This window comes from Gekko japonicus, unplaced genomic scaffold (genome assembly GCF_001447785.1).
Source record: "Gekko japonicus isolate JY-2015 unplaced genomic scaffold, Gekko_japonicus_V1.1 scaffold1400, whole genome shotgun sequence".
NCBI lineage: Eukaryota > Metazoa > Chordata > Lepidosauria > Squamata > Gekkonidae > Gekko > Gekko japonicus.
In genome coordinates, this window is record NW_015166462.1 from 434,444 (window position 1) to 449,869 (window position 15,426).

The 15,426-nt window shown below is 47.1% G+C and overlaps 1 protein-coding gene across 2 annotated transcripts; it reads left to right on the forward strand.

Annotated features, from left to right (window-relative positions):
• The first annotated feature begins 2,451 nt into the window (after positions 1–2,451).
• ZNF784 (zinc finger protein 784) lies at positions 2,452–6,721 on the forward strand. Of its 2 annotated transcripts, none has more exons than XM_015412066.1 (2): positions 2,452–2,558; positions 4,017–6,721. In XM_015412066.1, the coding sequence occupies exon 2, from the start codon at positions 4,061–4,063 to the stop codon at positions 6,083–6,085; it is 2,025 nt and encodes a 674-aa protein (XP_015267552.1). In that variant the 5' UTR covers positions 2,452–2,558; positions 4,017–4,060; the 3' UTR covers positions 6,086–6,721. The 2 variants fall into 2 exon arrangements, with proteins under 2 accessions (XP_015267552.1, XP_015267553.1); XM_015412067.1 differs by having other exon boundaries at positions 4,022–6,721.
• The last annotated feature ends 8,705 nt before the right edge of the window (positions 6,722–15,426 follow it).

Here is a 15,426-nt window from a genome sequence, read left to right on the forward strand (position 1 = left end):
AGAGGAAATCATCACCTTGCACCAGAGGAGGGCTCCACCATTCGTGGAATGGAATCTCTGGATACAACACAATAGAATCATGGAGCTACAGTTCTAGATTGCTGAGGTCCACAGTTAGGTAAGTAAGCTACACCTGGAACTCAGCAGGCTCACACCAAGGTGCTGTTGTGAGTGCAGGGAATTCTCAGTAGTTTCTCTTCTGGGCTGGGACTCCTGCAAAACAGCATTTTTTAAAACTAGCTTTGGTACAGATACTCACATGCTCCTGAGAAAGCTAGGCTATGAATACCATAAATAAATAAATACCTGTTTTCTAACTCACATTTTGGAACCACTTGATTTGTTTGCAGCTTTATTCTTCCCACTCAAGGAAAAGGAAGAACAATGCTGCATGTAAATGAAGTGTTCAATGTGATTGTGACAAACTGCTTCCAGTTTCAACGGCTTTCCATTGGGGGGGGGGCAGTCAAGCCATATTTACATCCTAAACAGTATGTTTTTTGCCAGCAAGCTACAAGCAGTAAGTGGTTAACAAGTGTTTCCGCTTGATGGAACTGAGATCTGTAACCCTTAGCCAGGGCTATTTTTGGGCAGGAACGCACAGGAACGGAGTTCCAGCTGGCTCCCGAGTTGGCCATGCCCAGCAGGAACTCATTAGCATAACAGGCCATACCCAACAGCAGGAACTCATTAGGATTGGCTACATTAGAGGTGTGTGGCCTAACATGCAAAGGAGTTCCTGCTGCAAAAAAAGGCCCCGGGTTTTGACAACAAACAAGGTAAACAGAATAAGAAGCAAAAGGTGGGTGTGGCTGGATAACCATACTTCTGGTAACATGTGGGTGTGGCCTAATGTGCTAATGAGCTGTGCTGTCAGGGGTGTGGCCTAATATGCTAATGAGTTTCTACTGTTGAGTGTGGCCTATTATGCTAATGCTAATGAGTTCCTGCTGGGCTTTTTCTACAAAAAGAGCCCTGCTTAGGACCAACCCTAGAGCGTATAGTGCCTCCAAGCGAGTAGAATCTTTAAGCCCTCAATTTGTTCAACTAGACACCTGATTTGCATGCAAGATCTATCACTGTAAATCTGTATTTATTTGTGCCATACAAATAATAACCAAATAAAAATTATTTTTCCAGAAACGGAATTATGCACCAGTGTTGAATAGTGTTGCAGTAAGGTATTATCGGCTTTACAACAGAAGATGAATGAGCTCTTTTTTTCCTTTTACCTGTGGAGTAGATAGTTGAGTAGATTGCCTGGATTAACAAGTTTTCAGTCCAATGCTATGCAGAAGTACTTTGGTTTAAACACATGGGTTTAGGCTGGAGTAACTCTGATAAGGACCGTCACAAGTGGTCACCTGGATGACCTTCCCCTGAACTGATCAGAGTCATGCCTAATAAGGACCAACCAAAATGTTACAACATTTCCTGGAACTCTTCATCAGGTTGGATGTTCAGTAAAAACACAAATTGGGGGGTGGGGTGAGAAAAGATGTTTCGGGGCACAGGGAAAACTTCCCTTTTAATTTCTTTAAAAGACTGAACATCCCTGCCTGATGAAGAGTTCTTGAAAACTTGAAACATGCAGTTGTGTGATATTTATTGGTGGTGGAAAGTGCTGTCAAGTCGCAGCCAACTTATCGTGACCCCGTAGGGTTTTCCAGGCAACAGAGGCATGGCAACCCTGCATGGCAACCCTGGTATTCCTTGGTGGTCTCCCACCTGCATAATAAACAGCAGTGTTCCCTCTAAGCTGAGTTAGTGTGAGCTAGCTCACAGTTTTTTTAGCCTCCGGCTCACACATTTTTGTCTCAGCTCAGGAAGGATGGCTCCAAAGCAGACTGATTTATGCCATCGCCAAATCGCTCGCTCACAACTTTAATGCCAGTAGCTCACAAAGCAGAATTTTTGCTCACAAGATTCCACAGCTTAGAGGGAACATTGATAAACAGGGCAGACCCTGCTTAAGCTTTTGAGATCTGACGAGGTCATGCTAACCTGGGCCATTTTCAGAGCTGTTTATTGGTTGTATTAATATTGGTATTATTACACAACCGGATTCCACCCCCCACCCCCACCCCCATGGACCAACAAGGTTACCTACAACCTTTGCCCCTGAACTGGGAAATGGAGCGGGTCTAGTGGAATTTAGATCTTCGCTAATGTTGACATTCGAAGTGAATTGAACTGAACTATAAGAGCCACATCTGTGGCAAGAGATGCCTAATTCGACCCCCCTGACTTCGCATCAATAGTGACTCTTTCTCTTTAAATAAATAAGGGGGGGGGGAGACTCGCTGTTAGCTAGACTTTTTGACGGCGGACAAAAAAAGAGGGGAAGGCAACAATTTCCCAGTTCCCTTTAATTTCCTTTTGGGCTCCATTTAAAGGGGAGGTCAAGGCTAAGGAAGAGGATGGGCAGGGAAGAGGAGGGGGAGGGGAGTTTCCCCCCCTACTGCTGCTGCTTCCCTGCGAAGGCAGCTGAAAGTTGGGAAGGGACTTTTTCAAAAAAAATCTCCCCGGAACCACACTGGACGAGGCGGGCGGTGCAGGTGAGAGTCCGCCTGGAGAAAAGGAAGGGAAGGGAGTCGCTTGGCCGGAGAGATCTGGGTGCGATTCTCGGGAAGAGCAGAGGGGCTCGCGTGCAGGTGGTGGGAAACAAAGAGGCAGAAGTAAATCCCGGGGGGTGTGGGGTGGTGGGAGAAGCGGGGAGAACTCACCGTAGTAGGGTCGTGCTCCGTGGATGCCTTGCGTGCCGATCCCACCTGCCCGGCAGGGCTTCAGCCCCCGCGCCTGCGGCGTGCCCAGTGCCGGGAAAAAAAAACCGGCTCGGGGACGGCGCCTAAGGGTCTCTGCGAAGCCTGTAGCCATCCCGGTTGGCTTCTCCAGAAAGGGTTGGGGGGGGCAGGATGCCAGGGGGCTCTTGGAGGGGGCTGGGTGGGTTTTAAAGGACGCCGGGCCTTCCCGGGGGAAGAGTAGGGTGAAGGCAGTGCCGGATTTACGCATAAACTAAATAAGCTACAGCTTAGGGCTTCGCAATCTGCTGGGGCCTCAAATAAAAACACAATATAAAAATGATTTCAAATATTAAAAAAGGCGTATATATTTAAAATTTTTCTGAGACCAGCTGATGTAATTTAAAACAGTAGGGGGCCTCTGGGTTTTGTATAGCTTAGGGCCTCAGCAAGTCTAAATCCGGCCCTGGGTGAAGGGATGGGGGACGCCTGGGTTTCCTGATAAGGAAATGAGCACTCTTGGACAGGATGGGATGATGGAACACCCCTCCACTGGGTTGGGAGACTGGCTCCTCCGCACATGGAGTGGGGCCTAGTAAGTTCGAGGAGGGGTTAGGTCGGGCGGTTGAATTGCATTGTGGGGACGGCAGACTCAAGGCCCACCTCGACCTTCTCTTTCCTGCAGCGCCTAGCCAGATACCTCTGGGTGCTCACGAGGAGGGCGTGAAGAAAATGGCCTTTCCCTCTTTGTCATTTACCCAGTGTGTTGCATTTAGAGGTATACTGCTCCTGTACATGGAGGTTCCATTGTACAAGGAATAAGCAGAGCCTAACGAAGGGGAGTCGCTTTGGAGCTGAAGTGCCCCAGTCCTTTTGGGAACAAAGTGAGTGTGGGGTGTGTGTGTGTGGGGGGGAAAGTAGTGAGCTTAGAGCCAGAATTCCCCAAGGACCTTGAGTAGACAGAAGAACAAATGGATTTCTAAAAGAGAAATTGGAGACTGGGTGATTGCAGGACTGGGGTCTAGCACACCCAAGGCTTCTAGAGAGAAGCTGGTTATGACAGAGAAGCTGGAAATTGAATTTTCCCAGAAGGAGGTATATGCATGGGGGGTGGGGTGGGTGTATGTGGCATCAAATTTGTGTCAGAATCGTGCACCAAAGTGATGTTTTAAGCCAAGGCTGCATTTTATTCCATTTTACCTTTCCTCCCCTCCTTTCCTAGTATTCCCATGATCTCCTTTCTCATTTTCTGTTTTTTTCTTTTCTTTTCCTAAGGGCAGATGCTGAGAAGCTGGCACTGTGATGCTTTGGACTAACTGATGGAAACAGAGCTGATTACAGTAAAGGAAGAAACTGGATCAGTAACTCTCCCGACCTGCTGCCTGTGCCAGGAGGAGCTACCAGACCTTGCTGGATCCCCAGGGCAGATTCCACAATGCCAGGCCTGCAAAAGCATTGTCTTGGAGCCCAGGAACTGGTTGCCTGACAGCCAAGAGGCCCAGGCCTTCCCTGCTGACAGACCTTTCGGTTGCTCTTTCTGCCCCAAGCGCTTCAAGAGGGCCTCAGACCGGCGCGACCATGAGCGGGTGCATACGGGAGAAAGGCCCTACGGCTGCGGTATCTGTGGCAAGCGCTTTACTCAGAGCTCAGTGCTTTCTGGCCACATGCGCATCCATACTGGTGAGCGGCCTTTTCACTGTGCTGTCTGCTTAAAGTCTTTCAACAACGGCTCCAATTTTCGCAAGCACCAACGTATCCATGATCAACCGTGTGAATATGGTGCCAAGGGGAAGGGTGGGAAGGACTGTCCCATCCTTCCTGGGAAGAAGCAGCGTCAAGCCACGGATAGGCAAGATGGCAGAAACCAGTGGCAGGGCAAGATACTGAGGCAAAATGGCCACCAAAGCATCAAGGAACTGAGGGAAGGTGGCAACAGGGGCCATGACATTGTTGAGAGACAAAATGGCCCTCATGTGAATGGGCTTCTAGGCCAAGATGGTGGCAACCATGGTCTAAGGCAACTTGGTAATAAGGTAGGCCATTTCAAGAGAACGAAAGTTAGGCAAGGTGCCACTTACTGTGGCCCTGACCTTGAAATGAGACCTAGAAGTGGCCAAGTTAAGACAGGTGATGGCAAAGGACATGTTGGTGAACAGGGGGGAAATGGAAATTGCAGCCTTGAACAAGGGGAAACTCAAAATGGCCACAGCTTCAGACTTCTGAAGTACGGTAGTGAGGAAAACCACATTAAAAGTCTGAAGTCAAGGAAAGCAGAGGAAAGCCACACTCAGGGAGACCAGAAACATGTGGCCAGCCATAGTGGTAGGTTACAGTTAGATGCCGTCAGCTGTGGGAAAGGCCTCTTATCAGTGGGTGGCAACAGGGACCATATTCATAGACTGAGCCAAAATGGCAGTGTCAGGGGCTATGACTTAGACAGGAGGCCTAACGGAGGCTACCTCAGAGGGCTGAAGCACACCAGTGGAAAGGACTCTGTTGCAGACACGAAACAGAATGACCCTGGGGGAAGTCCTAACAGTGGGCTAAGGCAAATCCGCCATGACACCACGACAAAGCTGAGACAAAATGTCAGCCAGAGCATGACTGAAAATGGCACCGGCCATTTTAGAGAGCTGAGACAGGATGGTGGCATCAGCAAGAAGCAGCAGGTGAACTTTCAAGCGTGCACTCCTGGAAACATGAACTCTCTAGTGCCTAAAATGTTTGTCCGAACTGGTCCTGAAAGGGGGGATATCATGGTCTGGGAAGACCCCGATATGGAGATAGTGAAGGGGAGAGATGAACTTGATGAATGCTGTCCCTTTGACAGGCATCCCTGTTCACCCTCCTGGGAGCCAGGCATCTCCGATGCATGCCCTCCGCCTTATGACCTCTCAGTGTCCCCCCAGCACCACTCCCTGCAAGACCAAGTCAGCAGCACCGTTCAGCCCTGGGAAGGAGAGAGCCCCACCTGCTTTCCTTTCCAAGATCCTGAGCCTTATGCTCAGCATTCCCAGTCAGCCGTCGATTCCAAGCCTTTCCTGTGCTTTGCGTGTCCCAAGCAGTTCCGGCGTGCTACGGATCTGAAGGAGCATCTGCGAGTCCATACAGGCGAAAGGCCCTTTGGCTGCTCCGTCTGCGGTAAGCGGTTCACACAGAGCTCAGCCCTGGCGACTCACCGCAGGCTTCATACTGGGGAAAAGCCCTTTGAATGCACCGTGTGCTGTCGGCGCTTTAATAACTCTTCCAACTTTGCCAAACATCGCCGGCTTCATATGCAGGAGAGCACAGGATGTGCCGGTAAGGTTGCGGAGAAAATATCACGGAGTGGCAAGCCACAGTGACCACTTCAGGGGATCTTATCCTGTTAGACGGTATGTGGTGAAAAGTGCAGTCGAAGCTGAGTTATGGCAGCCCTGCAGATTTTCAAGATAAGAGACCAGCAGAGGTGGGTTGCCACCGTATCACAGTCCTGGTCTTCCTCGGTGGTCTCCCAATCCAGTTATTAACCAGAGCCGACCCTGCTTAGCTACTGAGATCTCATGAAGCTGGGCCATCCAGATGGTATATGGTCGCTGAAATAAGAGCCGTGATAATTCTAACACTGCAATACTGAATTCAGCATTCATTCAGAACCTCATTTCCTCATTTCAAAGTTCCTAGTACTCAAGGCTAAGGAGAGGCCTGAAATAAGTGGACAAAGCCTACTGAAGGTGGGGCTGAAGAGAAGCTGAGCAAAACTTGTAGTGATCAGTGCCTTGTGTAGTTGTGTGTCCTCTCCCAGGAATAGCAGAAGAAAAAATACAAAATAAACAAGGATCTGAAAATTTGGGTAGTTTGTGTAACTTTCTACAGTTGATATATTTTTTTCCCCTCTAGCAAAGTCCCACCCACAGGTTTTTAAGCATGCTCATCATGAAGAGGGCAAATTTAAAATGATTTTTGGCTCTAAAAATGTATTTGCCGAAATTGTTAGTAGATTGGGGAGGGAGGACTTAAATATATTTTCATGTTATGCCTGCAATGGTGCAACATGTGGGAAGGAATTAGAGGGGGGGGAAGGTCTTCCCAAAGTTTAACTATTGTCAGCCAATACCCAAAGCCAGAAATAAATTTTCTGAAAAGTTGTCATGTTCAAAAAACAAATAGTGGTAATTCTAATTTCTAAATCTACAGCATTTTTTTAAATCGTGTTTTATACCATGAAGAATATTCTGGTAATTGTGATGGGGGGGGGGAGAGTAGCAGAATAATTGCATGATCCCCCCCCCCCAAGAAAAAAAAAATCCCAGAAGAAAATTTGAGACTACGTACTCCATGAAACTTCTGCTAAAAATTCCATTCAAATTTACTTCCATCTAATTTTTATCTGTCTTTGCAGAAGTTATTTGTTTTCTGTCTTAAAGGAAACCTTATAAACTTTGGGCATCCCTCCTTTTAAAAAAAAATTGTTCTCTGTTCTTCATTTCTCTGTACATTTTGCAGTATAAGCCCTTTTACACCCTTTTGGTCTTCTCCAAGGATGGATGTTCATGGCTGCTTTCCATATGCAGCACAAATTGGTTGGTTCCATACAGAACACACGCATCTTTCTAAACAACACGCCTGCTTTCAAACCCACTTTTCAGAATAAATTTCAGAGTGTATCGAGCTGTCCTCTGAACTTGTATTTCTTTCATGATAAAGACTCAACATGCATTAATCCTAGAAAAAAAGGCAACTTGTCCAGAGTGTAGTAGTACAGGAGCCTCTATGAGGGTTAAAAAGATAGAATGAGCAAGAAGCAGAAGGCAACTCTTGCTGTTATCTTCTCATATAAAACTTTCCAGCTAGCATTCATGCTCCCCAGGTTCCACCCACCTATGAGAAGGGCTTTGAGCAAACAACTGAGACCCCAGTGCAAGGTTCTGCTGAATAAGGGGGCCATGCTGCTATTCCAACTGACTGTTCTGCTATCCTGCTGGGGGGGTTGAACTGAAATAAACGGGGGAGGGAAGAGATGATTTCTCGAGCAAGTTCTGCTTACTCAGGATCACTTTGGTGTAGTGGTTAGGAATGTGGATTCTAATCCGGGGGACCGGGTTTGATTCCCCTCTTCTCCACATGCAGCTGCTGGTGTGACCTTGGGTCAGTCATAAGTTCTTTCAGAGCTGTTCTCTTAAGGAGCTCTTTCAGCCCCACCTACCTCACGGGGTGTCTGTTGTGGGGAGGGGAAGGGAAAGGGATTGTAAGCTGCTCTGAGACACCCTTCGGGTATGAAGGGGTGGGGTATAAATCCAATCTCATAATCATCACTCGCAAAAATTTTGTTTTAAATTGCAATTTTAAATTTAGGCCAATGCATGGATACTTTTGGACTGTGGTTTCTTCTCTGGGACAAAACAAAGTCTGAAAGTATTGTGGTTGGCTAGGTGACATTGTCCTCATTATTGCCTTAAGATTTGTTAATGATATGCTCGACGATACTTCCACAAATTTTAAAGTCTTGTAGCATTCTAATGGGTTGTGTGAAGATTCTCTGCCAGCTCTTGTCCTTCTCCCAGAATTGAGACTGGTGGAGCCAGGAAACCAAGTAACCAAAAGGCTGAGAAAAACTGATAGTGAATCAGTAAGGGAGGGTATAAATTTAATAAATACCACTAGAAATACTATAAAATGTATGAAATGAAATATAATACATTAACAAAATGTAAATGGTTAACCACATAGTGAGAAAGTTGTACTGTTGATTGAATTTCAGTATAGACGTGAGTGGAGTCATTTTTAAAACTCTGATTTATAGGAAGGCACTAATTCTGCAGTGGTTCACTGAAGAGTGTTACCCGGTCAGCAGGATATATATATTTTATATGGTAATTTTATATGACTACACACACAGTTCTCAAGATGATTTTTTCCAATAATGAAGGCAATTTCTTGCCAAAACACACTGAACAATGATTTAAAGTGCTGTTATTTTAATTGATTAGGAAGCGTATTTTTAGTGTATTGTATTTCATGTATTACATTTCATATGTTTTCATGGTATTTCTAGTGGCATTTATGAAATTTATATCCTCCCTTGCTGGTTTCTTGTTTTTCTCGGCCTTTTGGTTACTTGAGTCATTTAGCTGGGTTCTTTTCTTTTCCCCCCTTTTCCTTTGTTTGTTACTGGAGGAAGGAAACCAGCCAGCTCTTGGGACTCCTCTTTACCTCAGAATGTTCCATTTCTGGGATTGACTTCTAGTATTCTAATGTGGCAGTGAGATGCCACTCTGCTTTTCCTCCAGCTTGCCCACATCTTTCTTTGTGCCCATCATCTCAGCGCTGGGTCCATATTGGTCAGAAACTTTTCAACAGGACAGGGGTGCCCACAGGGAACTTCACCCCTTGCATTCTGACTTGCTGGGTATCTGTGAGGACAACAAAAACCTTCTGCTCAGTATAAAGGGGACATTTCTGAGGAAAGTTGTTGCCAGATCTCCAGGGCTAGGTCCTAGAAGCAGGAAGTCTGCCCTTTGTAAAGAGCAGCTGGTCTCAAAATGTTCACCCTGGCTAATTCATAACTGCCATACTAACAACTGCAGGGAAGTTTCCTTTTTTGCTTCAGTTCTTGAGGCAATGCAAGTCCTCCCCAGTGTAAGATACTCACACCGTCCCAATGCCATTGTTTTGTCTGTCCACTGTGTATATACGTTATGCTGGCAAGACGTAGCCAATTTATGGCAAGGCCCAGTGTTCCCTCTAAGCTGAGTTAGTGTGAGCTAGCTCACAGTTTTTTAGCCTCTGGCTCACACATTTTTGTCTTAGCTCAGGAAGGGATGGCTCCAGAGCAAACTAATTTATGCAGCAGCCAAAGCTCCTGCTCACAACTTTAATGCCAGTAGCTCACAAAGTAGAATTTTTGCTCACAGGGCTCCATAGCTCAGAGGGAACATTAATGGCAACGCCAGCAAGCTTTCAAAGCAAACGAGAAGCAGAGGTAGTTTGCCATTACCTTCCTCTGCAGTCTTCCTTGGAGGTCTCCTATCCAAGTACTCACCATGCTTAGCTGCTGACAAAATTGGGTTATACCATGCCACCTCTATACAGTGGCGATCTTTAAAGGGACACTCCTCTGAGCTCAAGTGCCCCCCACATCATCAGTTAAAGTCGTAAGAACATCAGAAGAGCCCTGCTGAATCAGACCAATGGTCCGTCTAGCCCAGCATCCCATCTCACACAAGTGGGCAACCAGTTCCTCTGGACAGCCAACAACAGCACAAAGGCCAAGGCCTTCCCCTGATATTGCCTCCTGGCTCTGGCATTTTGAGGATTAGTGCCTCTGAATGTGGAGGTTCCCCTCAGTCACCATGGCTAGTAGCCATTGACAGATCTATCCTCCATGAATCTATCTAATCCCCTATGAAAGCTGTTTATTCCTATGGCCATCACTACATCCCCTGGCAGCCAATTCCACATTTTAATCACCCTCTGTGTAAAGTAGTATTTCTTTTTGTCCATCCTGAACCTACTGCCCATCGGCTTCAGTGGATGCCCTCAAGTTCTAGTATTCTGGGAGAGGGAGGAAAATTCCTCTTTGTCAACTCTCTCCATCCCACGCATAATTTTATAAACCCCTATTATGTCCCCCCCTTAGTCATCTCTTTTCTAAACTGAAAAGTCCCAGACTCTCCAGTCTTTCCTCACAGGGAAGGTGCTCCAACCTCCTCATCGTATTGGTTACCCTCCTCTGCAATGTCCCAGGGGTCCCCAACATGGTGACCGAGACTGCCCCGCACCCACCAAGTTCTTTTAGAAAGTGGGTGTAGAAAAAGCCCAGCAGGAACTCATTAGCATAATAGGCCACACCCAACAGCAGGAACTCATTAGCATATTGGGCCACACCCCTGACAGCACAGCTCATTAGCACATTAGGCCACACCCACATGTTACCAGACATAAGAACATAAGAACATAAGAGACGCCAATGTTGGATCAGGCCAAAGGCCCATCCAGTCCAACACTCAGTGTCACACAGTGGCCAAAAATACCAGGTGCCATCAGGAGGTCCAGCAGTGGGGCCAGGACATTAGAAGCCCTCCCACTGTTGACACCCCCACCCCCAAGCACCAAGAAGACAGAGCATCACTTGCCCCAGAGCCCCTAGCTATACCTTGTGGCTAATAGCCACTGATGGACCTCTGCTCCATATGCTTATCTAATTCCCTTTTGAAGCCGTCCATGCTTGTAGCCGCCACCACTTCCTGTGGCAGTGAATTCCATGTGTTAATCACTCTTTGGGTGAAGAAGTACTTCCTTTTATCCGTTCTAACCCGACCGCTCTGCAGTTTCATGGAGTGCCCACGAGTTCTTGTATTGTGAGAAAGGGAGACGTGGTCATCCAGCCACACCCACCTTTTGCTTGTTACTCTGTTTACCTTGTTTGTTGTCAAAACCCAGGGCTTTTTTTTGTAGCAGGAACTCCTTTGCATGTTAGGCCACACACCCCTAATGTAGCCGATCCTAATGAGTTTCTGCTGTTGGGTGTGGCCTATTATGCTAATGAGTTCCTGCTGGGCGTGGCCAACTTGGGAGCCAGCCGGAACTCCGTTCCTGCCCAAAAATAGCCCTGGGTGTGGCTAGGTGCGGCTTTTGCCCAGCGGGGCTTCTGATTGGCTGTGCAGATTAAAAGGCGTCCTGTAAAGCACAGGTTCTGCCTGAAATGCTGAAGAGTTAGAACTATATATACGCTGCTCCTTGATATTTTTTTGGTTGGCTCTGCATCTTGTGGCAGCCATTTTGTAATTGTGCTCGCTGCCCTGTATCAGAATTCCAAAGGTGCCTGCCAGCTCAAAAAGGCAGGGAACACGTCAATTAAACAAACCTGGTCACTATTCAATGCATGGCGCATACATTTTTTCCCATTACTTTTTTTAATGTTTGTTTAGTCTGTACATTGTGAATCAGACACTTTTAGCAATTGCTTGGTTTAAAACACGAACACGCTCCAGTCCCCCACCCCGACTGAGAAACACACACACTGTACAGTTCCCAAGGGGCGCAACGAGGGCTTATCGCAGTCCAGGCCCATCAGCTGCGTGGACGACAAAAGGGGTTCTATACATGTTTTAGTACACTTTGTTAACAACGAGGAATCTTGGCACCAAAGGAACTGCACTCTGTGGCCAAAGGAAGAAAGGGGTAGTTAGAAAAGAAGAATTTATATATAAATGTATTTATATATCTGTATTAATATAAAAAGTCATCTGCTAACACGATAACGAAGGGTTGGATTCAATCGATGGCATGACTCTTCATTGAGAGGTTGCGACAGCTACCGGTCTGGGGAGTTTTGAGTCCTGTCTCAGGAATATCCGTCTCCCAGTTTGGCCAGCACATGAAGATTATCTTGCCATGAAGTCTTAAACACAGAATCCCAAATTCTCCAAAAAAAGGGGAGGGCAGAAGTTATTCTTGGATGACAGCTGTGTGTCTTGTGGTGTCTTTTAAGATGGAGTCTCTTCCCCCAGTCCCTGTTTCACAATTCCAATACAAAGGCAGAGAAGGCACTGCAGGAACCCCGCAGGACGTGGCATCCTAGCAGCGCACGATTCAGGGCTCAGAATCCAACTAGGGGTGTAACAGGCAGGGCAATGCAACGGGAACGCTTAGTCGTGCTCTCCGCACCAAGCAGGTCTTCGAGAAAACTCTTGCTTCCTGACCAGAATTAAAACCTGAACTTCCCAGGTCTCCGACCCACTACGTTCTCGTAAGCCTCTGCCACAGAGCTTGACCCAAAGCACGCTGCCTCCCGGGCCCTTTGCTCTAAAATCCATCAGATCCCTTCCACCCTTCCAGAGATATCTGTCCATCCTCCTCTCTTCCAGAATTAGGACAGTGATGTGTTTCAGGGGCTAAATTCACACTGTGCCCGCAAGCAAAGCTCAACCACTACAGAGAACAGAAACAGCTACTGGGGGGAAGGGGGGACACGACGAAATGGCTCCTAGAAAGAAGGACGACTGCAAATCTTCCTTGTTAAAGAGCTCTGATGCAACATCAGCAGGGGTTAGGTGAGCCTTTGCTAGCAAGTACTGCATGCCTACATTCTGCCATAAAAGATCTGGCTAGAAAAGAACTGGCATTCTTTCTGCTCTGCCCTCTTCATCCAAAAGAAAAAAGAAAAAAAATGCAGTGAACGAATACCACTTTCTAATCATTCTAATAATGAGTACTAAAAGGGTGCTAAGGATAACTAACTCATATTAAGTGAAGCCAGGAAACTTTAAAAAAAACCCCACCACACCTAGAAAAGATAAGACTCCATTTTCTCATATGTAGGAAACATGTCACCATTGTGAACGTGATAAGCAATGCCTGGCTGAACATGATAAAATCGGTTTTCTAGCTGAAACAGGGATTTCACAATTGTGAAACCTGACTTGTGCATTCCAGACCTGTAAATTATTCCAAGAGAATTTTCTTTGGGAGTCCACAAGCTTGGGCCGAGGGTAGAGAGTTTGGTGATTCTGAATCAATATTTTCCCTTGCAAGAAAGCACAGAAACATTTTCCCCCCTCTCTTCCCCCTCCCACCCCCATCTTCTGCTGGGTTTCCCTGTCCAATCAGGAAACTATAATTCAACAATTCAACAGCTGTATCACCCACTGGATGCTTTGTAGAGAACTCATTTTATCAAGTTTAAAGGGCAGGTAAGCATACAGATTAACCTTTGGGGGTCCGAAAAGTTTGGAGATTACAATTCATTACGACAGGATTTCCACGGATGCAATGCTCAATTAAAATGATGGAGGAGCTACTTCTGATAAAGCAGATATGGGATAAAGAGACTGCAGTGTATTCATAAAGGGATTTTCTTTTCTTTTCTTTTTTACAAATGTTCAACTCTACTGGCAAATCAGGAAGCTAGGGAAGAGAATATGGAAAAACGGTTCCCATATAAAGCAGACAGAAGTAGAAGCAGAAAGAGTCCACTGAATTTCAGCTACAGGTTCAGGTTTTTAAACTTCGGGATAAAGATTAAAAACAAAAGGAAGATCCAGTCCCTACCACTGCTGGAGGCAAGGCATTGGCCTGACGGGACTGATCAGCTGATCCAATTTTTTGTTGTGAGGTATCTTTTCACCTGCAAAAGCACATCCCCCTCCTGCCTCTCACTTTCTCCATCATGCATCTAGCTTGTTTAAATGGCACGCTGGATCACCAAATGCTGCCCCAAACTCTCTCTACCCAGATCACAAAGGCAGGGGGAAAGAATACCCCGCAGAGAATGGAATGTCCAACATAGTGTCCAAAGGAGGAAGAGAGGCGCTTTTAGAACTCTTTGGTTGTTTGTAGTACATCGGCCACGCCCTCCCGCAATAATGTGCCTGGCAATTTGCTGAGAGAAGGAAAAGGGGGGGGGGGAGGCGGGAATCAGGGAAACACATGGGGAAGCTGGACTGTGAGCAAGCATCTCTTTTGTCTGTATCGCATCAGTGTTTCCACTCTGGGGATGGAGTCCCATGACAGAACCGAGGACGAGGGTGTTATCATGAGGCATGCCAAGAAAGGGAGGGGCCCATGGCTCAGACCTAGGAGGAGAATGCACATGAACTGCAGAGGAGCGGAAGTAATGTATCACCCTGGCCTGGGATGTGAGTGGTCACCATTCTGGTTAGCTTTCCTACCTCAACCAACGGGGGGCGGGGGGCACAAAGAAGTGCCTTGGCCTATGCATGAGTGACCACTGGCCACAGGCCCCCCCCACTGCAGATCGACTGTATTTGCAGCTTGAGAAAAGGCATTCGGCATTCATGTTGGGGGTGGGGATTCATTTACACGAGGTGAGAGGGCGCATTGGCTAATGCAAGAATCTTAGCATTCTGGGGCACAGAGGAAAGGTCCCATGCCACACTTTCAGTAAGGGACAACCAAAACTGCTTTAGGCCAATTCACACGTTGCTAAAAAGAACCTGTGTGTGATACTGTTCCCTCCTGGGACTGTACCATTTTAGAATGCGGCTAGTGGAAATGCATGTCTGAATGCTCTCTCATATTCAATTCTCTCTACCTATGCAAAAGCAGCACAGCAGGGAGGCTATGCTCAAACCCTGACAGTCTTTCCATGTACAGAAAAAAAAATATGTGAGGGGGAGACATTCAAGTACGTAACCCTTAGCTGCAGAACAAAGTGACACAATCCCAGAGGACTGTACCATCTTTCTCTCAGTGTGAACTGGTTCTAACATTCCACTCCGGCTACAGGGGACTGCAGAAAGCACCACGCCTTCCTGAAAACGGGAGCCCAGTTGGGTGCCTGTTTCCTTTCAGCACCTGTGCTTGGGACAGAAACGCTGCCATTATGCCCCCCACCCCGCCCACTTTCCCAGAACTTCCCTCCCCAAAGCTACCCTTGCTCTTGGTGCGAAAACGTCACCTTTGGGGCAGTCCTTTCCCCACCCCCACCACATTCGTCCTGGGGAATCCATGGTGGACAGGATTGCGCCTAGTTTTGTTTTAGGGAACAGAGAAACCGCAGGGCGTGGCCCAGGGACTGTCCTTCCTCATGCATTCCATCTCTGGCCTGACACAGCTTACCTCATGCGGGCGTTTGTGACTCCTCCCCAACCCCTCCCCACGGTGCCACCAAACAAGCACGCTTTGCTTACTATATGGCCCCCCTCCCCTTATGGCTTACAATAGCCCGGAACTAGCCCCCTTT

What these genes read in the sequence shown, in the direction of transcription:
- ZNF784 (XM_015412066.1), top strand. Translation starts at nt 4,061, where the DNA reads ATGGAAACAGAGCTGATTACAGTAAAGGAAGAAACTGGATCAGTAACT.